Source organism: Acomys minous, assembly GCF_964271855.1.
Source record: "Acomys minous genome assembly, chromosome: 4".
Lineage (NCBI taxonomy): Eukaryota > Metazoa > Chordata > Mammalia > Rodentia > Muridae > Acomys > Acomys minous.
The window spans coordinates 22,755,334-22,777,865 of NC_140486.1; the positions used below are offsets into that span (position 1 = coordinate 22,755,334).

Consider the following 22,532-nt stretch of genomic DNA (forward strand, 5'->3'; position numbering starts at 1 on the left):
TCTCTGCCTTTTAGTAACATTATTAACCAGCAAACTGTAATGTTCGAAGGACAAAGTTTCCAATTGCTACTTTGTAAGACATGTTGAATTCATTTGTAATGACAATGTGAAAATCGTCATTTCAGAGAGATGCCCACAGGCCTTGCTGTGACTGATTGCTCAAAACTAGTTTACCATTCAATTTATTTCCATCCTTTTTCCTCAGAGAGAGGGGGGAAAAACCATTAAATGCATGATGATTGCCAGGAGGCATTTTGCTTATCATGGTGAGATTGGGCGGGAGTCCCCTGGAACACAGTGATTTAAATTCACAGTTCCCCAGGAAGCCTCTAATAAGCCAGAGTAAGTCTGGGGATAATGTTCAGATTTCAGTCATTTCTGTTGTGGTCCTTGTCCCTTAGCACGGTTATAAAGGATTAGTACCCCTGGGATGGCAGATAGTCCTATTGTGGCTTCTCCCAGGAACAATTCTGTTAATACCACTTCCCTTTTTTTTTTTTCCTAGACGCAAGTTCAGGAGGGGGAGTCTACATTCACGGGGACCACAGCAAACTTTGTCTCCAACTTGATTGAGATCAACCAGGAAAATGCATCATTGGCCCAATACCTGGGGCCGGAAAGCTGTCTTCACGGCTCCCAGCAGGAACCCAGACAAGACAGAGAAGGCAACGGGCCTGGTGATCTCTGGGCAGAACCAGCACACGAACTGAGTGCCCTAGACGAAGTGTCCCAGGTTCCAGGCTTGGTGCATCTCCCTCAGGGTGAGAGTACGGACTGCAGGGAGCTAGAGGCTCTCCCTGCTGCTCTCTCCCAGCCTACTGCACCCTCCCTCCTCCTGGAAAAGATGGGCAGTGGGTCAAGGGGCAGAGAGGCTGCCTATGTGATAGGGTGTTTTGAAACTGGTGACCAAGAAACATGTTATGATACCATGGATCTTCCTGTTGGAGGACCAGTTGATAAATATTTACCTCAAGAAGTTTGCCCCACGGACTTGGAGCTGACAGAAGGTCAAAGCAAAGTGTCTGATTTATGTTCTCAAGACAAGACACTGGCTGCTCTTCAGACACAAGGTTTGGAGTCTCCACACTCCACATATGACTGCAGCAAGGATGGAAAGTCCTCTCTTTTTAACAGTGCCTTTACCTGGATCATGTCACAGGAGTCCAGCGAAGATGCTGTGGGGGAAACACCAGCTGATGCTGGGAGTCCTCCCTCCATCTTCTCATCCACAGTACCCCACAACTTGGGAGGGTCTGGCGAGATACAACCCCTTTGGTCTGAGAATGACGCCTTTGTAAACGATAATGAAGGAGGCTGTGCAAGCTCCAATCTCAGTGTTCCGATGGCCACAGACACACTTGCAGGCTCCGGTTCTGTCAGCAGGCACCCAAAAGAGCGGCCAACAGAATCAACTGCTAATGTCGATCGTCATCAGGTGACCGGGGAGACTGAGGACACATTAACTGATGCCACCAAAGCCCATGCAATCAAACGCCACGCTGTGTCTGTTGCTGTGGACAGCCACCTTGTCGATGGTGCCGAGCAGGCCTCGTGTGAGGCACAAGATGAAGACAGTTTCCCGTCCCTTTCTGACATGCACTCAGGCCATTCCTTAAGCAGCCCCACAAGTGAAGTAACCCAGGAGACTCTTGTCCCAGCACCCAGTGTTCCAGGAGCTCACGGCCACTTCTCACCGCCGGAGGGACAGGGTGTGTGTGGCAGCTCTCTTCACACTGATAACCAGCCTGGGTATAAGAGCCAGATTGGGGAGGGAGTCCACATCGGAGGCATTGAAGAGGACTTCCAAGAAAAGGGAAGTGGCGCAAAGCAGTGCGTCCAACCAAAGAGCCCAGCCCACCAGGGTTCTCTTTCTGCAAATGATTTCCAAGAAATTTTGCCCTCAATATCTGCTAGGCAGCAGGAAGCCAATGAAGAGCCCCTTGAGTATTCCCTCGCAGATTCCAGGGAAGAAACTGGGAATAGCTCAGACCCAAGGACCAGTGTCTCTGGGGTAGCTGAGAAGACCGTGGAGGAAGACAGTCCTTTGATAAGCAATGTTCCATCTCTCCCTGCCATCCTCCTTGGAGAGAAAGACGACACTGGACTAGGAAGTTGGGCCATGGGCAGCAAGGTGAAGATCATAACTCTAGAAGCGCCTGTTTTTGAAATCTGGCCACCAGAACAAGTGACGAATTCTGGGTCTAAGGAGGCAGAAGTTGGTCTCCTGGCACCTGGTAGGGGCTGGGCTCTGCCTGACATCCTCATAGCAGGTGCTACCAGGCCTATGCCGGGCACCTTGGGAATGGCAGCATGGGTTCCCAGGCCCCAAGCTGACCCTATCACAGCCCCTGCTGCCAACAGGGGTACTCATGCAAACGATGCACCAGCCAGACAAGCGTATGGCAGCAGCCTGTCTTCCCAATGTCTGGGCCAACCCAGACTCCTGGAGTCCTCTGTAGACCCTGTTGGGGAAGGGGAGTCAGATATTACAGACTCCCCATTCCAGGCTCCTGAAACTGGAGCGATGGACACTGTTGAGATCATGAATGAAGAACGGGAAGACATCCAGCAGAAACTACATCACCCTAGCTTCATTGACCAGTGTTTGAACTTCCCTAAGCTCCTGGAGTCCTCTGTGGACCCCATTGATGACTCAGGGCAGATGGAGTGGGTCTGGTCCGAGAAGCCAGAGCCCCCTGATGTCAACACAGAAGGAAATGACTCCACTGATAGAAACGCATGTCAGAGGGTAGACGTCCAACCTGCGGCCCTGCCGGTTCCACGTCCCCAGGACAGTGAGGGGATCCTCCCAAACGAAAACACGAGCCACCAAAGTCCCGTCGACAGAGAGCGAGCAGAAGCCAAACAAAGGCAGCCTAATGAAGAAGTGAGAGGTGCCACTTGGCAAGCCCTGTGTCCTGGTGGAGAGAGACAAAGAATTCCAAGTGTGTGCAACGTGAGCCAAACGCAAGATGGTAGTGGCGGGTGCCTAAGGGAAGCCGGGCACAGGAGAAAGGACAAGGCCGAATCAATTGTCCCCGTGTTACCTCTTTCTAGTTGTCTCGTAGGAATGACTCACACATCTGTCAAGGTTGGTACCAACAACTCCATAGGCCACATTTATGGTGGGTCTGAGCCCAGAAACCATCAAGCTGTAGTTCCCACGGGGAAGGAAAAAAGAACTATTGAGAACGAGTGTGGGAAACATGTACCCTCTTCAGATGCTCTCACGGAGACACCTTGTGCTCCATCTCCCAAAGGAGATGTCACACGCTTGTCAATTGGCCACAGCATGGAGGAACTGAAATCAGAGGCACTTCAGATTGCAGAAACCAAACCCCTCAACTCATCCGACTCCCCAACAAGGGCCGTGGCTTTCGTTTCAGGAGAATGTGAGTCAGAGAAAGCCCCCGACAGCTTGTTACTTCAGGACCCATGTCAAAAGGGCTCCGCCCTGGATAGTGGGAAGAGGTCTGGAGAGGAACTGCAGAGGTATGTGGCTGCCCAGGCCAGCAAGGCTCCTGGGGCCCGGTCAGCCATGACTGGGTCAGAACAGGCCAAGAAGAAGCAAGAGGCCTCGGGGAGTGGCCACTTAGCTGCAGGGGTCAAGAAGAAAATTCTATCTAGGGTTGCCGCCCTGAGACTCAGACTGGAGGAAAAGGAAAAAGCGAGAAGGAACTCCATTCTGAAGAAGCCACCTAAGTTTGAAAAGTCCTTATCCCACACTGATGAGAAAAAAGACCCCAAAAAGGCCCCCCGTAAAGCTGAAGGGAAAGGTGAGCCCCTGCCCACCCCCCCCACCCCCCCACCCCCGCTCTTAGCATTGTCACAAAGCTGCTGGGTCCCTTTCCTGGTCCATTCAGGTGAGCATCAGGCGGGTGTGGATGCCACGACCGTGGCCAAGTGTCCCGTGGTTCTTAAATTCGAGCAGGCACAGCTCGCCGGTAAGCTTGCTCAACTGCAGGTCTCTGAGCACCTCAGCGTTTTCCAATGGCGTGGTGGCCTCAAGAATCTATACTTGTAGCTGGACACAGTGGCTCCCAGCACTGAGGGAGGCAGAGGAGGAGGATCGTTGTGAGGTTGAGACCAGCTGGGTCTACAAAGCGAGTACAAGACAGCCAAGGCTACACAGAGATCCTCCACTCCCCCCAAAAAGAATCTGCTCTTGTACTTGGTTCCCAGGTGGCTTGGCAGGATACACACACCTCATCACTGCTGCCTGCTGGTGTGTTTGATGGAAGGGGCCTGGCAAAAATGCTCTTCAATTTAATTACCCTCTTAAAAATTTTCAAGCAGAGTCACTGAGATAGCTAATTTGTTAAACTAAAACAACCACACGCAGAGCAGGGAACATAAAGAAACAGTTCAACACAATTTGAGATGCTCTTTAGTTGTTTTTTCCCCTGCTCCACTAAGTGTGGCTTAAGGGACCCTTAGTTTTTCTTCCAAATTTAAGTGTAAAATTTCTTCCCAATGCACTGTCTCAAGCACCTGGATCTACACAGATTTCAGCTCTTTAAGCCATGAGGCTTAAGAAGGCGGTGGCATACTCCATTCTGTTAGGACAGCTCAGCCCCGCCCATTCTGCAGCCCCAGTGAAGCTACATTCTTTTGGAGCTGCCCCTTTCCGTGCTGCCTGGCAGAAGTCTCAAGAGAAGATGCAGGGAGCTGCTGGGACCCTGGGTGCTAGAGCAGAAGGCTCCCCACTGAGTGGGGGGGGGGTTCTCTCTAGTCTTAACCAAAGTGCTTGATCTGGACGCTGAGGTTTCCTGTGCCCTGTTCCAGAAAGGGTTAAAGACTAGTTGTCATCTGTCAGAGTATGACTAGTTGCCATCTGTCCAGTCAAGTTCTTAGTGTGAACGTTTTATTATTTAAAGACAGGACCTTGGGTATCCCAGAATGCCCCATCATGTCCCACCTATAAGGTGCTCAGAATGGAAGCCAGGATTTAATACCTGCCAGGCTTGAGCTCTGTTGACTTAGCTACACCCCTAAGCCCGGTGCCCCTGTGTTGCTTGAAACATAACCAGAGAGAATGAAGCCGTGGGTTAAAGGGTCTCAGGAGTGGTTTCAGAGCCAGGTACAGTGGTGCACACCTGTGATCCCAGACCCTGGGAGGCTGAGGCAGAAAGATGGTGAGTTTGAGGTAAGTTTGAGTAAATAGTGAACAGAAAGCCAGCCTGGGCTACATAGTGAGACTTGTTTCAAAGCAACAAGACCACAAAGTGTTTCAGTCCCAAAAGAAATAATTCATTGGATGTTCTTGTCCATAGCTTTTCAAATTGCACATTGGAAAAGGATAGTTCTGAGTGCAACTTCCTCAAGTACAAAGGTGAGAGAGAGAGAGAGACAGAGAGAGACAGAGACAGAGAGAGACAGAGAGGAGAGGGAGAGAGAAGCAGAGACAGAGACACAAAGAGAGAGGCGTGGGGTTGGGGAAGATTCTGGATGGTTTGCAGGTGGTGCTAGCAGGGCAGGTACTTAGGCGTGTCCTGAGAGGCCTGGGGTGGTGGCAATCAAAGGCTTTTCCAAGCCAGAACGGCTCAGTGCAGCATGCAGGACTGTTTCCAGGGGCCAAGACCTTGAGGGCCATTGAGGGGCAGAGTCAATGTTAAGGTTTTCTGCAGGTGCTTGCTGTGTGAGTATTCCTAGGGACTCGTGAATAAACATGTATTCCTCACAGATAGGGCATCATGTCTGACCAAAGAAATGATTCTGTTCAAGTCTGGTGAGTTGACTGGAATTCCAGGACGATGAGCAAGGGGTTGCTCACAAGCACATGGATGTCTCAAAGCTCACCTCTGCTTCGGTGAGAACTCACAAAAGCTGAGTCGTGGGAGGACCCGGCACTGACTTGTAATCAGCTGTTGGGGTCCGTTCCACAGCAGTTGTTGCTGCTTACATAACCTTGGGACAGGCGCCTGAGAATCATGAAAGTTCCAGAAGCTTCCTAGACTTGTGAGTTTGCCTTGCTTCTGGACATAAGTTTAATTGACTTCAATTCGGAAGAAACAGCAACACCCCCAATAGCGTTCGTGCTGCTGTGTGAGGGGCTTCGTTTCCTTCACCTGTAGATAGGGGGCGCTAACGAGCCAGACTCATCCAGCATGGGGGATGGAGCGCCATAGGAAAGAAATGCCGAACTTTCGGGATAACTGAAGAATTTAGCTCAGACACCAGGTCACCGACACCACGGGGTTGATGCCAAGCTAATATTTGAAGGAAGCGTGGTTCTTATCTGCTCCCTAGAGAATGCGATCCTTACAGGGGTGTGGAGTCATCGGGTCGGAGGAACCCTCACCTGACCTCCGGTGTCCTCAGTACAGAGGAAGATTTGCTCACACCTGAGCAGCGTTTACCTGCTTATCCTTTCTCCAGCAGCGAAGGGATCAGCAGGAAGCCCGCCTCTCCCCTGTTGACTGGCAGTTTCCTTTGAAGGGAAGGAGACAAAGGCGCAAATCCTTGGCTTGATTTGTGTTGGGCTCCAGCTCTTTGCCCAACCTGCAAACCAGCCCCAAGCCCTTACCTGATTGCTTTTACAGGTTGACGCCGATTATTTGTGATAATCAGTGTGTTTCTCTAGTAAGCACCTGCTGTGTGCACTAATGAGTCATGACACAGATGAGGATCAATGACCTGGAAAATGATTTACTATTATGGGATAGCTGCATCCCTAAGCTCTGCCCTTAACAAGCACCTGGGGTTTTTTTTTTCCCTTTTAACTAAGTAGTGCTAATTACCTTCATGAATTAATTTATGAGCTTCTATCAGTGATGTATATTTTTAAAAATCCACTTCACTAGTGTGTACTCAAAAGTTCTTAGTTTTACTTTCCAGCTTTCCCTCTTTTTGGTTTTTGTTGTTTAATAATAAGAAGAAAACACAACCTAGAAGTGCTCACTTCTGGTGCTGGGGTGGGCCTCATCTCTAGAGTGGGTGCATCACATGATGCCAGGTGGGTGTTGCCTTGACTGCGTGGGCCCAGCATCCTGGTGTTCTCCTTGGGAGCAGCCCAGATGTAACGCCCTCCTTCTGAGGCATGACCGGATAGGTGGCAGAACATGCTTAGGTGATCCTGGGGGATATGAAACGGTTGCTGAGTGCCCTTTCTTTGGCATCCAAAGCTTAGCACAATGGAAGCTTCCTATTTAACAGGAGACTCTAAAATTTACATTCAGTGCATGCGTGCATGATAGGCTTGGTAGCAAGTGTCTCTACCCACCAAGGTGGGGCTCTGTAGCAGAAAAAAAAATTTTTTTTTTAAATTGTCTTTTCTCAACCAGGCTGGGCAGAAGATAAGCCTTTGCTCACAAAGCGGCATTTCTACTTGTCAGCCAGGGTCTTCTCTGCTGGCTTCATGTTTCCCAGAATCCCATCATCCAGCTCTGCACCCCGTTTCATGCTCGCCTCTTCATCCCATGATGTGATGGGGGGGGGAGGCGCATAATACTGGCAGCAATTTCCAGTGAGGCTCTGCCTGAGGATTTCTGGCCCAACCAGTTCATTGCTGCTTCCTGGGGCCACAGTCCTATTTTACACTTCATTCTGATATCTTGCTATCTGCAGGGTCAAGGGAAAGTTGGAAAATCATTATTACAACACTTTCAATGCAGCGAAGTTTGACGGCAGCCGAGTGAATGAGGCCTCGCGTTGCTATTTCTGGCTTGCCGGTGGACTTGATAACATTCTGTGCCGAGGTGTTCTTTTGTGTCATCAAAGCTGCAGAGCGCCACCTGGACTGTAATAAACTAACCACAGCAGCCAGGTCCCACAGGCCTCCTGTGTTCTAATGCCTATACTGCCACCTAGTGGCTACTATGAACAATTACACATTTGGTTATAGGGCCCTGTTTGTGTCTCTGGTTAAACTCAGGCAATTTCAAACTCACAGGCCAACTGTGGGAGTCATTTCCTCACCATTTCTGTTTTTCATTCATATAGAGGTCACCTCCAGTCCACCAGACGGTCTTCCCAAAGACAACTGCACTCTGTGTGTGTGTGTGTGTGTGTGTGTGTGTGTGTATGAATTTATTCAACAAATAACTTATTATTGAATTGTCTTTTACATTTGGGGAACTTAACCTCAGTTACCCGCATAATGGAGATTTTATCCCACTCCTGAGTCACCAGCTCTTTTGATCAGATGATTATTTAACAGCATCTTATTTGGCCCAAATCCTATGGACTAGGCCTGTATGTCCTGCTAGACCTTTCTTCCTTTAAAGAACTAACTTTGGGGGCTGGAGAGATGGCTCAGTGACTTAGAACACTGGCTGCTCTTGTGGAGGGCCCAGGTCCAATTTCCGGCATCCACATAGAGGCTCACAGCCATCCCTAACTCCAGTATCAGGGAATCTGACGCCCATTTCTGACCTCTTCTGACTCCAGGCACAACCATGGTGCACATACATAAATCTAAGTTAAAAACCACAAATTGCTTGAGTTCTCTCTTACCATGAACACTATAGACCTTTAGAATTTAGGTAACAAAAAGCGTTTTCTATTTGAATTTCCCACTGTTGCATTTGAGCCAGCCACATCTCCTATCGGGCTATTTAGTTGCTTCATTCATAAGTTAGGAACGTTCTCCCTGTCTCTCGGGGTCGCTACAGAGGATTAATTGAGATGAAATACGAAGGCCTTTTGCCTACACTGACCTGCTCATCTGTCTCTAGCTCCAGTGCTGCTGAAGAAGATCCAGGCTGAGATGGCTCCCGACCACTCTGGAAATGTAAAGCTGAGCTGCCAGTTTTCAGAAATTCATGAAGATTCTACCATCTGTTGGACAAAAGACTCAAAGGCAATAGCCCAGGCCAAGAGAAGGTGGGCTGCTCGTCCTCTGGTACTTTTCACTGTCATCGTTTGTTTCTTAGCATGGTTGACAAAGAAAATAATAAGAGGAAACGAGGGGCAAGTGGGAGCAGAGAGTCTAGGTCCAGTGTCCGTTCTGGCTTCCATTGGAAGAGCTGTCCCCCGGAAAGGCTCAGGAGCTAGGCTTGATTGACAGGTGATGGAACTTTGAGGAGCCAATTAGAACATGAGGGCTCTGACTTAACTGGCCAATCCAATGATGAATTCAAAACATGACCCCATTCCTGGGGGCTGGGGGTGGAAACTAGGAGGTAGGGCCTGGTTGGGGTGGATTATCTGGGGTGTGCCTTTGAAATGTGGGTGTTGCTTCTGGCGTGGTGTCTCTGTTTCCTGGCTACCACTGAGGGAGACTCTTTTGTCTTCCGAGACTTTCTTCCGCGATAAGAGCCCAGAAACATGGCGTCAACTGGCCATGGACGGAAACCGTGAGCCAAAATAAGTTCTTCGTCCTTTTAAATAGTCTATGTTAGACATTTTTGTCACTGTGAAGAAAGGCTGACACAATATTCAAGAACAGGAAGAGTGGAGCCCCGCTGTGTGGACTGCGAACAGGACGGCTGGTTCTCTCTTCAGCGCGGCCACCTCTGAGTTGTGTATTCTTGGGAAGTGGCAGACTCTCTGGTTACAGTTTTTAAAAACAGGATACATACTGAATAATGGTCTAGCTCCAATCTCTGTGGCCTGAAAGTTACAAAACTCTCTGGAATGTTTACTTATGGGTATTTTCTGATTCACCCCACCCCCACCCCAACTCTGCAGTGCCAGTCAAATACTACTGCTTGTAACGAACATCTGGGAATTATTTCTCACATGGACGCACAGACTTGAGCCGCAGTCTCCGGTCCATCATTGTCAGTCCAGAAAAAAAAATCTAAACGTGACTGCACACGAACCACTTGGCGTGATGTGTTCCCGTTTCCCTGTTTGTCTCGCTCATGGTTTAAAAACAACCACAATAGCAAAGAACCACTCTAGTTTTTAATTCGAGGAAACTCCCAAGAGCTTTATTTTAAAAGGGCTCATTATTGATTTTAATTATTTTCTGAAACTCTCAGTCAAGAACAATTAGCCAGCACCTCCAGCAATTTTTAATTAAATCCTCTTGTTCTAATCTTAGGTTAGTGTTTGCCCTTTGCAGGTCTTTTTTTTTTGCATCTATGGAAGATTTCCCAAAACCCAACCCCCCAGCCCCCACCCTAGGGAGCATCATGCCACCCAAGGCCTTGAAAGTCTTTGTAATATTTTTCTTCCTTCCTTCTCAGAAACAGCTTAGTTGGACCAGTTTGCGGTCTTCTTACTACTACTTGGGGAGGTTTCTAAGTCACAACTCCTTCGTCGTGGACAGATTGTTTGCATGATTTCAGAGGGGTTTTCAAATGCTTGTTAATTCTTCTCACCCTTACTTCCGGTTGAGAACTTTGTTCTGTATGTGCCTACCTGAAGCAGCTCTGGGCCTTGTAGCATCAGCTGGTTTTCTGTCATAGTGAAATGACCAGAGATGACTGACTCAACGGTGGGGGTGGGGGTGGGGGCTTATTTTCTCACCAGTTTAGGGGTTCCATCTAAGATTTGGCAGACCTGTAGCTTTGGGTCTATGATGGGGGGTTCCAGATAGCAATGGGAGACACCTATATTAGAGCAAAATGCTGACCTCATAGCTAGGGACTACAAGCCCGGGTGTCACGGTTCCCCCTTGAGGACACGAGGACACACGCTCAGTAACTTAAAGAGCAGCTTCTATGTGTTATCTCCTGAACTAGCACCACTCTGGGGACAAGTCTTTAGCATATGCACCTTGTGGGGTGACAGTCAACACCCAGACTATAGCCCTTGCCAAGGTGTAGATGTCAGAGTCCTGAACTCTCTCAGAGGTGATATGAACATGTAGCAAAGGTCTTAAACTCACCAAGTGAGAAGGAAATCAGTGAGATGGTAAAACTGCTCAAATGGGCATCCGAAGGCTGAAGATGTAAATAGCCAATCAGGCAAAGGGATATCTAAAATATGTTCTCAAATAGATATAAATAAACTCAGGTTATGATTAGCAGGCACTTATACTTGGGCTTTACCTTTTCTTCTGCACAGAAACCTTCAAGTCAACTTCTCAAAACTATCTGGTTGGGTCATTTTGTTTTTGTTTTTGTTTGCTGAGCCAGGACCTCACTAGTTGCCCAGGCTGGCCCTGAACTTGTAGACCTTCTGTTTTATCCTCCCTCGTAGTTGACAATACAGCTATGCATCCCTGCATAGAGTCGGATGCACCCCTGCATAGAGTCGGATGTATTCAATTTTAAATCATAAGCAGCAAAGGGGAGCATAGGGGCAATCTCCTATAAGCAAAGTCACTTTTTGGTGGGCCCGTTAAGAGGTGACCCACTAGGGACATGTCATCACCTCTGGGCTCTGTGCACGTTTTAATAATTTCTTTAACACACTACAGTTTGGAAGTTGGAAGTCAAAATGCTTTCTTGCGGTCAGGGTAAGGTTTATAGATTCTGGCGGACACCATAAAAAAGGATTCAGTCATGTGCTATATGTATGGGGCATATGTCTTGGCTCCAGGAGCTTTGGTTTGGTTTGGTTTTGGTTTTGGTTTTTTGAGACAGTTTCTTGGTGTAGCCTTGGCTGTTCTGGGCTTGCTTTGTAGACAAGACTGGCCTTGAACTCAAGGAGATGCACCTGCCTCTGCCTCCCTGAGTGAGTGCTGGGATTACAGGCATGTGCCACTGTGCCCTGCTTGGCTCTAGGAGCTTTTAAGTTGGCAGCCTCTAAGGCTGTTTTGGCCATTCAGACTTTTTTGGCCACTAGGAAACCACTCTCATCTCTGGAGAAAGGGGCACTTAGGAGTACCAGGGGCTTTTGAAAGAAGCGTTATGCACATGATGTGGCCCGCTGATAGTTGGGCAGGGTTGGGCTGCTGGACTGTTGACAAGAATGAGCTGTATGCCGCTGAAGGTACATCCCCATTGAACCATCGCAGAGTGGGAAAGCCAAGGACCATTTATCCCAGCTTGCTGAGTGGATGCTGCCAACTGCCCCTGGTTCATTGGGAATAGGCTTGGCTAATGCATCATCTCAGAGTCATCTCTGAGATGTGTTAGGCTTTGTTCCTTCTAGCCACTTTCCCTTCAGGGTGGGCTCTTCTGATCACACTCTTGGTATAGACTTCTTGGACGTTCATCTTCACAGCTAAGCACCTTTCTTGTGTTCAGCCTTGCTCCCACTTAGCCACACTGAGAGAGAGAGAGGGAGGGAGGGAGAGAGAGAGAGAGAGAGAGAGAGAGAGAGAGAGAGAGAGAGAGATTCCTGCCTTCTAGAATAATAGGATAGGAGCTCAGCATTCCTCTCCTGGATGCAAGAGCCTCTTTGACTTTCCATAGTGACATTGTCATATCTCCTCTGGCTTAATGACTGTGTTTCTTCCCCATCACTCAGTCCCCATGACGACATAACGATGTGGTTTTCTTTCGTGGAGAAAGCCTGCTGACACTACTGAACCCCACCTTGTGGCTCACAACCATTCACAAGGCGGGACCTTTCATTAGAGACTCACCTGCCTGGTGTCTGCTGCTCCACACAGTGCAGCCAACAAGCGACCTCGCTCTTTCTGGGTTCACATACTGGAAGCTGAGGGTGCAGCTAAGTGATGGGGCCAAGACTCTCTGCAGGACTGGAGTCCAGGCCCTTCTGACTTGTCAGTCTTTTTTTTTTTTTTTCTTCTCAGAAGGAAATGGAGCAATGAGGGCAGGGGAGCGAGACAGACAGGGCCTTCCAGAATCTGGACCGAGAATCAGAGGATTAATGAGCTTCAGGGAAGATGCTCATGGGACAATTTCCTTGAGTTCAGCCCCAGCTGTTTTGGGGATCTTAACTACCCTTTCCATGACTATTGCTATGCTGGCCCATGTATCCCTAGAGAAAGACATTCTGCCACTCTCTGGAATTCACTCTACCAGGAAATGCTCCCCTTAGATGTGGGTCTGCTCGTGGCTAGTTTTAACCTTTCAGGATGTGTTCAGAGTCTCAGACAGTGGAGAAAGTGGTACTTAGTGGGCCTTGTTTTAAACCACTGATGTATTCTTAAGGAGGCAGTATAGATCAAAGATTTGAAGCCTACTGAAAAAAACAGCCTATTACAAACCGCTCTGTTGAGAGAGCAACTGAGGCAAGCTAAGCCCAGTGGAGTGCTCGTTGTCAACCCAGGAGACGAACCCAGACGGAAGTGTACATTGTATGCAGTTGCTCACGTGTGTACACAGAACTTTAGTGTAGTTTCGCAGCAAAGTACGTTGTTTTCAGTTTTTGAATAAAGATTGCAGCTCTAACCGTTGACATAACTATCTCTGACTTAAGGGCAGGAATCAGAAGTCACTTTGGGGAGCCAGCCTGAGGTTCAGCTTAAATTTCCTAGTGTCTCAGTTCCTTTGTCTGTGGACTAGAAACAGTGATTGTAGATGATCTCTTACGTTGTTCTGAGGATGACGTGAAGACGATTCTGTATCTGCCTGATATTTAGCAAGTACAATGCATTGGCTGCTGCAGCTGCCTCAGCCTGTCATCATTGTCATCGTCGTCATCATCTTTATCCACAACACCGCCAGATGTGTTATTCATTGGGCAGGTGGATGGAGGGGGTAGACATATTCACTAAGGTATACGTTATTTAAAAGGTTCCTGACCATGTTGCTAGGGAGACTGAGGCAAGAGGGTCGCTTGCAGCCTGGAATTTGAGACCAACACAGGGAGATCCCCATGTCAAAACAAAAATCACGTACCCAGTGGGGGATCCTCAGTTCTAAACCCTCATGTAAAGCTAGGAGCCTCCTTTCTTCTGCTTCTTATGGTATCCATGTTTAGATTTGAGTTTAGAGTCATTGATTTCTCTCGTGCACAGGATACCTGGGTCGTCATCATGTTTAAGGTGAATGAATTCCGAGCTGTGCTAACAGCGGCTCCAGCTTCCTTGATGTCACGTAGCCCTCCAGAACATTTCTGCGTATTCATGTCGCGGGTTGGCGTAAGACTATTAAACCACCACGCAATGACCCTCTCTCTATGTGTAAATACATCGTCTAGTTAGCTGATTGGGGGAAATCAAGTCTATTAGCTAGCCCGTTGGCTGAGGGCACAGGGCAGGAAGACATTAACTCCTTCCTTCTTGGGAGCATTAGAACTTGAGGATGACAAAGCATGTGACTGTTTATGTGCCCTATTCCAGTGCAGGGGACAACTCCACTGTTTCCTTGGCCATTGTCCAAGCTGGCCAGAAGGACCAGGGTCTCTATTTCTGCTGCATCAAGAACAGTTATGGAAAAGTCACTGCTGAGTTTAACCTCACGGCTGAAGGTAAACCTTGGCTTCATAGCTGCCCGTCAAAACCCCGGGGCCCCTGCCAGCCCAACGGGACACCTGTCCTGACTAACTCCCATCTCTTTGTTTCCTTCCAGTTCTCAAACAGCTTTCAAGTCACACAGAGTATAGAGGTAAGTGATGATGCGAGCCGGCCTGTCAGAGAGTAGGCTCCCCGCCAAATCACAAAACAGCTCTTTGAAGAATACCCACTGCTCTGTGCTCTCTTCCAACTCGAAGAGGGTGGCCCAGGAAGGGCTGCAGAAGTGCACGGTTATGAAGGGTCTGTGTCCATTGGGGTTGCAAGGACCATTGCCCCAGCTAGAATTTCAGCGGATCACAAACACCTACAAGTGTATTGTTTGTGGGAAAGAGCAAACTGCAGCTATGTAGTTCAGGGAAATTGTGCAGGAGCATTTGTCTTTGGCGGGTTTTCCCTTGGGCATAAGCCTTGCTTGCTTGCATATGGCCTTCCAGCCATTGATGCTTACACTTTTTTTTAAAAAGATGTATTTATTGATCATGTATACAGTGTTCTGCCTGTATATACACCTGCACTCCAGAAGAGGGCACCAGATCTTACTATAGATGGTTGTGAGCCGTCATGTGGTTGCTGGGAATTGAACTCAAGACCTCTGGAAGAGGAAACAGTGCTCTTAACCTCTGAGCCACTTTGTCAGCCCGATGCTTACACTTTGACTCTTCAACTTCCTTTCCAGTTTGCCTAGTGAGCAGAACATAACCTTCTTTGATTGTGTCCTAGTGAAGAATGAATGAGTGTGTTTTTGTGCCATCTGTTGGCACACCTGGTGTTCTATAGTGTAACAGCCGCTGCTCCTAGCTATTCATGCACCCACTAGGCCATCCGCTGGGCCTCCACAGCCTCAGGCAGTCTGGGCGCGCCGGATCACATATCTATCATTTCCTCTTGAGGAAACTGGCTTGTCCACCGGCTTCCACCCACCCCCACCCTTTGTTCTAGGACAAGCTCACATCTATTGAGTCTTCCAACTCTTGCGATCTAAATTACCCCCAACACAGCCACTTTTTAAAAAATAAGTTGTGACGCTGAGAAGAACTGCCCACGGCAGCAGGGCAGCTCCACAGAGCCCTGCAGCCAGCCCAGTGCTACCACATGCGCAGGTGACCTCTGCCACAGCACAGCGCCCTTGGCCCTTCAGGTACTTGAGGCAGCTGGGAGGGTGGGGCAGAACAACGCTGGCCTTTTTCAGGCTTTGAGGAAATTTCCAGCTTCTTTGCAGCCCATGGCTTGTGCTATATCCCTGTCCCTTCCGAGGGTCCCCTCCGTCCCCCTGGCCCTGCTCACTGAGTCATTTGCCCAGGGAAGAAGCTGTCCTAAAAAGGAATTTCTCTTGCCAGTTTCCACGGGAAGCAACATGCTTCATCCACGAAGGTAACAGCACAGGTGTCACCAAGGAAGACATCTTTGGGTGTTGTCCCAGGGGAGGCAATCTCTTCCAGAATGTTCCAGGGACCATGACCTGGAACTTCAGCTTTTTAATTTTTCCCTCTCATAATTCTAATCCTCATTAAAGCGATGTTCACATTAGAATTTATAGTCAGGATTGCTAATTATACCGCACAGAATACTGTCTGGTATAATTAGAGTTACACTGGAACAACTTTCACCTTTAGTTAATTAAATTTGATGATTTCCCTCTGAGTTGCCTTACTTGCGTGGTACTGGCGACAGGGGGCAGGGCATGGTGCTTGCTAGGCAAGCCCCGAATCAGTCTGCTGAGTCTTAATTGTATTCAGCTCCACGGTCCTCTTTGCTAATGAGGTGCATTCTTATCTGGCCTCTGGCCTTTCAGAGCATCTGTCTGCCTCCCTTCTTTCTTCGCCAGCCTCCAGCCGGTCACCCAGTTCTTCATTTTGAGGATTCCTCCTATCTGCTGGTTTTTACTTTGGAGCAATAATTTTCGAGAATAACCCTGTCTCCCCACAGTCTTAACACGTAGTTTGCATCATAGGCTGCTTGGGCCAAATGTGTGTACTTGCATGCGTGTGTGTGTGTGTGTGTGTGTGTGTGTGTGTGTGTGTGTGTGTGTGTCTCTGTGTGTGTGTGTGTGTGTGTGTGTGTCTGTGTGTGTGCATGTGAACATATGTGAAGAGGTGCTTCTGGGCATGTAGCCCAGAGGCTGGCAATGGGGGGGGGGTCCTTCCTCTTTAGTATTTTGAAACAGGGCTTCTTATGTAACTATTTACCACTTCTGCTTGGTCCTCTTGTCTCCACAACACAACCCCTCCCCATGCTAAGATTCAAGGCACACAGCACTGGCCTGGCTTTGTCTGTGTGAGTGTCCTGGAAATCAAAATTCAGGTCAGAGTTGTACAGTGGACACTTCACCCAGTGAATTTTCTTGATTTGAAAATATCCCATGAAGAAAGATATTACTGTATAGAGTCATGAAATGGGCTTTTCACGTGTCCTTCATTTATATCTTCTTGTAGAATGCCCAGAAAGATTTCAGTTTTTACAGCTCGGATGTGTAGAAGTACATACCTTCAATCCCAGCACTAAGGAGGTTGGCGGATTCTGCTGCATTCGAGGCCACCCTGGTGAATGCAGGAAGTTTCAGGCTAGCCAAAGCTGCACAGTAAGATCCTGCCCAAACATAAAACAATCTAAACAATTCTGTTTTTTAAAAAAGATTTATTTATTATTATGTATACAGTGCTCTGCCTGCATGTACACCTGAAGGCCAGAAGGTATCAGATCACATTATAGATGGTTGTGAGTCACCCTGTGGTTGCTGGGAATATGAACTCAGGACTTCTGGAGGAGTAGTCAGAGTCCTTAACTTCTGAGCCATCTCTCCAGCCCCAACAATTCTGTTTTATTGAAAGCCATCTACTTTGTTCACCTAACGGATAAGTCTGGTTTGACCATCTCTAGTTTAAGACAGCTTGTGACTGGCTCCAACTGCATCACGTGTTAAATCTAACAGCTGTCACCCAGAAAATAACCTGCTGCTCTTTTATGAAAAATCTAAAATGATTCTACTTTCTAAATGTTCTCTTCAATGAAAATTCCTTGACCCATGCATTAGTTACTTTTTCATTGCTGTGATAAAAAGCTAACCAAAGAAAATTATGTTTAAAAAGTATTTAATTAGGGTTTCCAGAGGTTAGCATCCATGATTGCAGAGTGAAGGCATGGCAGTAGACTGCTGGAGCAGCGCGGAGAGCTCACACAGCAGGCAGAGAACACCCTGGGGATGACCTGAGGCTTTTGAAGCCTCAGAACCCACCTCCATGACATACCTCAAGTGAGACCACACCCCCTAATCCTTCCCAAACAGCTCCACCAAATGAAGACCAGGTATTCCAACATATGAACCTATGAGGTTCAAACCACCTCAACTCTTTTGTGTGTGTGTGTGTGTGTGTGTGTGTGTGTGTGAGAGAGAGAGAGAGAGAGAGAGAGAGAGAGAGAGAGAGAGAGAGAGAAAGAGAGAGAGAGAGAGAAATATTCTTCCTTAGTACAGGTAGTATCACCCAACATGAGGGATTTTTACTGATCTTGTGTGTGAACATTGACGTACATAAGATATGTGACTATATCTTGCACTTTGAAGTAAAACACCTAGGAAAAAAAATCCCCAAATTCCCCCTGAGGAAGCACTAAGGAGAGACACTTGGGAGAGTGCTGTTGGGTTCTCCTCAACAGTGCTCCTCCCTCTTCTGTGTTACCCACCTTCTCGACTTGCTTTTGGCTGCCCTCCATGTCTCCAGTTTTGTTTCCCAGATCTGCAAACGTCTTTCCTGGCCTCCTCAGCTTTGCTCCAACCAATCTTTCCTTGTACACACAACCCTCCTTGTTCTCCTCACGTTCTCCTTCAGTGGCCTCTCTCCTCACTCCCTGCCCCAACTCCTGTTAGCTCTATCACTGTTGGGCGCTAAGCATGCTCTGTCCCTCTGGGTCCTACCGGTCAACGTTGTCATCATCCTTACAAAGGGATAATAGTGCGCCAAAGACGAGGACTGGAAATGGCTCTGTCCCCTGAAAGCTGTACTGTGTTCTAGGATGTGAAGAAATTGAATTCAGCCAGCTCATCTTCAAAGAAGATGTCTTCAACGACAGCTACTTCGGGGACCACCTGCGTGGCCAGATCTCCACGGAGGAACTTCACTTCGGCGAAGGGGTACACCGCAAAGCTTTCCGCAGCACCGTGATGCAGGGCCTCATGCCCGTCTTCCAGCCCGGCCATGCGTGCGTGCTCAAGGTGCACAACGCTGTTGCCCACGGGACCAGAAATAATGATGAACATGTGCAGAGGAACTACAAACTTGCTGCCCAGGTGGGTCGGTGAGCCCAAGGGTGTCCCTTCGGGTGGGAGAATGATGTATAACGTGAGATGAAAATGAGACTCGGAGTTGAAAGGGATATTTCCACAAGGGCATTTCTCGTCTTCAGGGTGTGGGTTATGGCTAAATGTTTGGGGGAGGGGGCGTCTTCACTTCTCAGTTCTCACAAAGAGTTGGGGCTTAGCCCAGGGACACGTTTTCTTTTGTCACCTTGGGGTTCAGTGGGCTGTGACCATTTTGGTCACTGAGGATGTGAATCCACCAGGACAAAGGGTGGTAGAGAAGGAGGTGTTGTAAGTGGCAGTGATGCTGGGATCCCTGATGACAGATAAAACCAGCATTAGACTGTGAGGAGAGGTGGGGGCAGGAGGGAAAAGAACGAAGAGCAGGCTCAGGAGCCATCTTGTTTCCTCCTTTCTTGCGTTTGTTCAAAGTCTGCCTATAAACTCTAAGGAGAGAATGAGTGAAGTGTCTACCTGAATTATCTCTCTCAAAACTAAGCTGCGGATGATGAGGAAAGAGGGAAGAAAGGGGGGAGTTCACGGGGCAAAGAACACCACCTTCTCCTCAGCTGCGCCTTGACCCCTGTGGTTTACCTTGACACTGGCAGTGGCCAAGCGGCTAGAGTTAGGTCTAGAACTTTGACCACCCACGGTCCTCTCTGTGGAAATGTCACGGGCTCTGTGTGCTCTTCAGGGCAACTGCTGTGCTCCAAGTGAGACAGAGTCCCCACTTGTGTGGCTTTCTCCCCCCGAAACCAGCCTCTTCTCTCCTCTCCTTCCCTCCCTTTCCATCCTTCTTTCATTTCCCATTCCTTTCTTTCCTTTCAAACATGACCCAGTCACAGGACCTCCCAACAGCATCCTGACCCCTGAGCAGACGGCCATTCCAGCATAGAAAGCAGAATCTGCTTAGCTTTTCCTAAGAAGGATGCTTACCAAATGTCTACTATTTACTGGTCAAATTATACCCCTGAAAAGGAACTGAGGAGGCTCTGGGGGAAAACAAGTGCCCGCCCCCCCCCCCACTACCAGTCTGACATCACGCCAAAGGGCTAGTCCTCATAGGGCAGCGACAACCTTCCCCAGGCCTGGTTCTAGAAATAGAATTCCCAAACACTTGGCCTGAGAGGTCACTTACCAGACCTTGGCTTGAGTAATTTCTGTTCACAGCACCTTTACCACTAGCCAATTCCACAGGGTAAGTTTTGCTTCTGGGGTGTAGTTTAGTGATAAAACACTTGCCTAATATCCACAAAGTCCTGGCAGGGGTCCCCAGCACTGAAAAAAAAAGTTGCTTCTGTGATGCCAACCAGCTATGATGGGCTTAGGATTCTATTTATCTAAGTAATCTTGGAATTATATGTCGTCTTGCCGAGCAATATTCTGAATTCTTCCAATCATTCGGACTTACATTGGATTTGGGTGATGCAGGAGTGCTACGTTCAGAATACTGCCAGATACTATGCCAAGATCTACGCTGCTGAAGCACAGCCTCTGGAGGGCTTCGGAGAGGTGCCAGAGTAAGTCTGTGGAGCCTCCCATGTGTTACTACCTCTGGTTTACTGTGCATGTGGGAGTGGAAGGGCAGGAGGGGGAGGAGGACCCCATTAATCAAGTGTTTGACTCCGTCTCTCTGACTGTAAACTCTGTGAGGGATCACATGGCCGCTGTCCTGTTCTTGCTTAGTCTCCAGAGGTGTAAGAGAAGGCCTGATTAAAAAAAAATTATGTGGGGCTGGAGAGATGGTTCAGTGGTTAAGTACACTGGCTGTTCTTCCAGAGGACCTGGGTTCAGTCCACTCACATGGTGGCTCAAAACTGTCTATTACTCCAGCCCCAGGGGTTCTGATGCCCTCTTTTGGCCTCTGTGGGCACTGCATGATCATGGTGAACGGGCATACATGCATGCAAAAATCCATGCAAATAAAAAAATAAGTTAATTTTAATAATGTAAATATGTGTACATGTAATGTGTATGTTTGTGTGGGGATGTGCACACGTGAGTGAAGATGCAGAGTTCAGAGAAGGATATCAGATCTGCTGCAGCTGGAGTCAGAGGCGTGTGTGAACCACCAGCACCTCTGGGAACCTCCCAGAACCTTTAGTACTGGGAACAAAACCAGAGTCCTCTGCATGAACAGTAAGTGCTCTTAGTCACTGAGCCATTTCTCCTGCCATTGGAGAGATGACTTAGGGGTTAAGAGCACTTCCAGAAACACAGATGAAATTCCCAGCATCCCCTAGAGCACTCACAACTCTATGTAACTCCAGTTCCAAAGGACCAGATGCCCCCTTCTGGCTTCCACAGGAACTACATGAATATGAAGAAGAGACACACAGGCGCGCAGAACACCCACACACATAAAACCCAAGTATTTTTTAAAAGTTTATCATCATTATTGTGTATGTGCCTGCAAATACAGTGGCGCTTATGTGCCATGGCACACACATAGGGGTCAGAAGACATCTCTGTGGAGTTGGCTGTCTCATTCCAACTTTCTGTGAGTTCTAAGGATTGAACTGGGGTCACCAGGCTTACAGAGCAAGTACCTTTACCTGCTCGGCCACCTCACCAGCCCTGATATTCATTAAGTAAATATACGTGCGAATGGAAGAATGGATTCTTAAACAGATGCCATGGCAGCTACCATGTTAAGGAGAAAATCAGATGCATCCCCTCTCACGGATTTCACCCTCATTGCCTTGTCTAAGCAATAAACAAATACAAGAGAACGAGAGACTATCACAGGACAACTAATATGAGATGCATAAGCTACGGAGACACAGTAAGGAAGGGGGGGACACAATAGGGAAGATCAGGAACGTTGGGACAGAATCCACTTCCCATGATCCTCTAGGCAGAAATGATATACTTTGTCCACTTGTCTAAGTATCTGGGGGCCTCAGCAGATTTCTAAGAGTCTGGAGCCTGTGTATATCAGCTGTTTGTATAATAAGGTCACATTTGCATGCTAAGTAGAAAGAGAAAGGGCCAAGTCAGGACACACCGGAAATAAAGGAAAAGCAGCCCTTTACACATCCGTGAGCTCAAGAGGGAAGGAAGGCGGCAGCTCTCATCCGTATGCTCCCTGTTCACTCAGAAACCCTTTCCCATGGGTGGTGCGATACAGAAGGAAGTCCAGTGCTTTCTGCTCTCTCTCTGCTGAGAAGCACGTGACACTCATGTCTAGTACAAGGACACTCGGCAGCAGCTTTAGCAAAAGTACTATGCTGCCAAGGGGAAAGACACGATTCCTTTCTGTTAAACACTAAGACAGCGGTTGGGGATGAGCTCAATTTCATATTGTAGGAACTTGCCTGGTGTCTTTCTTATTCCCTCTTTTCCTGGCCTCTGGCCTCTTAAGTTATGCCTGAAAGGGAGGAAACGTGGAAACTGGAACAGAGTTTTACAAAGCTCACACTCTGGAGGCTCCAACAGGCTAGGCTTGGGCACCTGTCTCAGTATGACCAGTGATGGTGGAAACCAGAGAAAGGAGATTGAACTCATGCATTGGGAAGAGGAATGAAAAAGGGTCCCAATGACTCCAGGTTCATCGTTGGGCACTGACAAGATGTGTAGGTTGAAACACAGGAGGAGGCAAGGAGTATGCATAAGGAAGCAATCGGGAGGGCCAGGTGTATGCATAATTAAATACTCCTCTATCTGCAAAATGAGCCAGGGCTGCTATTGCTGTCACTCCTGAGGATGTGATCTGGTTCCTACCTGCTGCTCCAGGGTGCAGCCTTGTCCTTGTGGATAATTGACCTATTTAGCGTATAGTCTGTCTTGAGAGGTCTTGCTGTTTCTAGAATCCAAGGGTTAGGAGGATGGCTCATCTCTGTGGCTCCAGCCTTGAAGTAGGGGGTGAGATAGTTAGGAAGCTACTCTTTAAGTGTTTAACATGTCTAGGCAAAATCAAGCAGGAGTCTGGCCCAAAGGAAGGAGTCAGACACAAAATGAAAGCAGAGCTGCCAAGCT

At 48.2% G+C, this 22,532-nt stretch overlaps 1 protein-coding gene across 1 annotated transcript in view; it reads left to right on the plus strand.

The window, feature by feature from the left end:
• ALPK2 (alpha kinase 2) overlaps positions 1–22,532 on the plus strand; it is a 129,345-nt gene that overhangs the window by 86,619 nt on the left and 20,194 nt on the right. The window contains exons 5-10 of the mRNA XM_084779253.1: positions 506–3,776; positions 8,676–8,823; positions 14,090–14,217; positions 14,319–14,354; positions 18,271–18,545; positions 19,986–20,074. Coding sequence (XP_084635379.1) covers positions 506–3,776; positions 8,676–8,823; positions 14,090–14,217; positions 14,319–14,354; positions 18,271–18,545; positions 19,986–20,074 — 3,947 coding nt within the window. The remainder of the gene's footprint in view (positions 1–505; positions 3,777–8,675; positions 8,824–14,089; positions 14,218–14,318; positions 14,355–18,270; positions 18,546–19,985; positions 20,075–22,532) is intronic.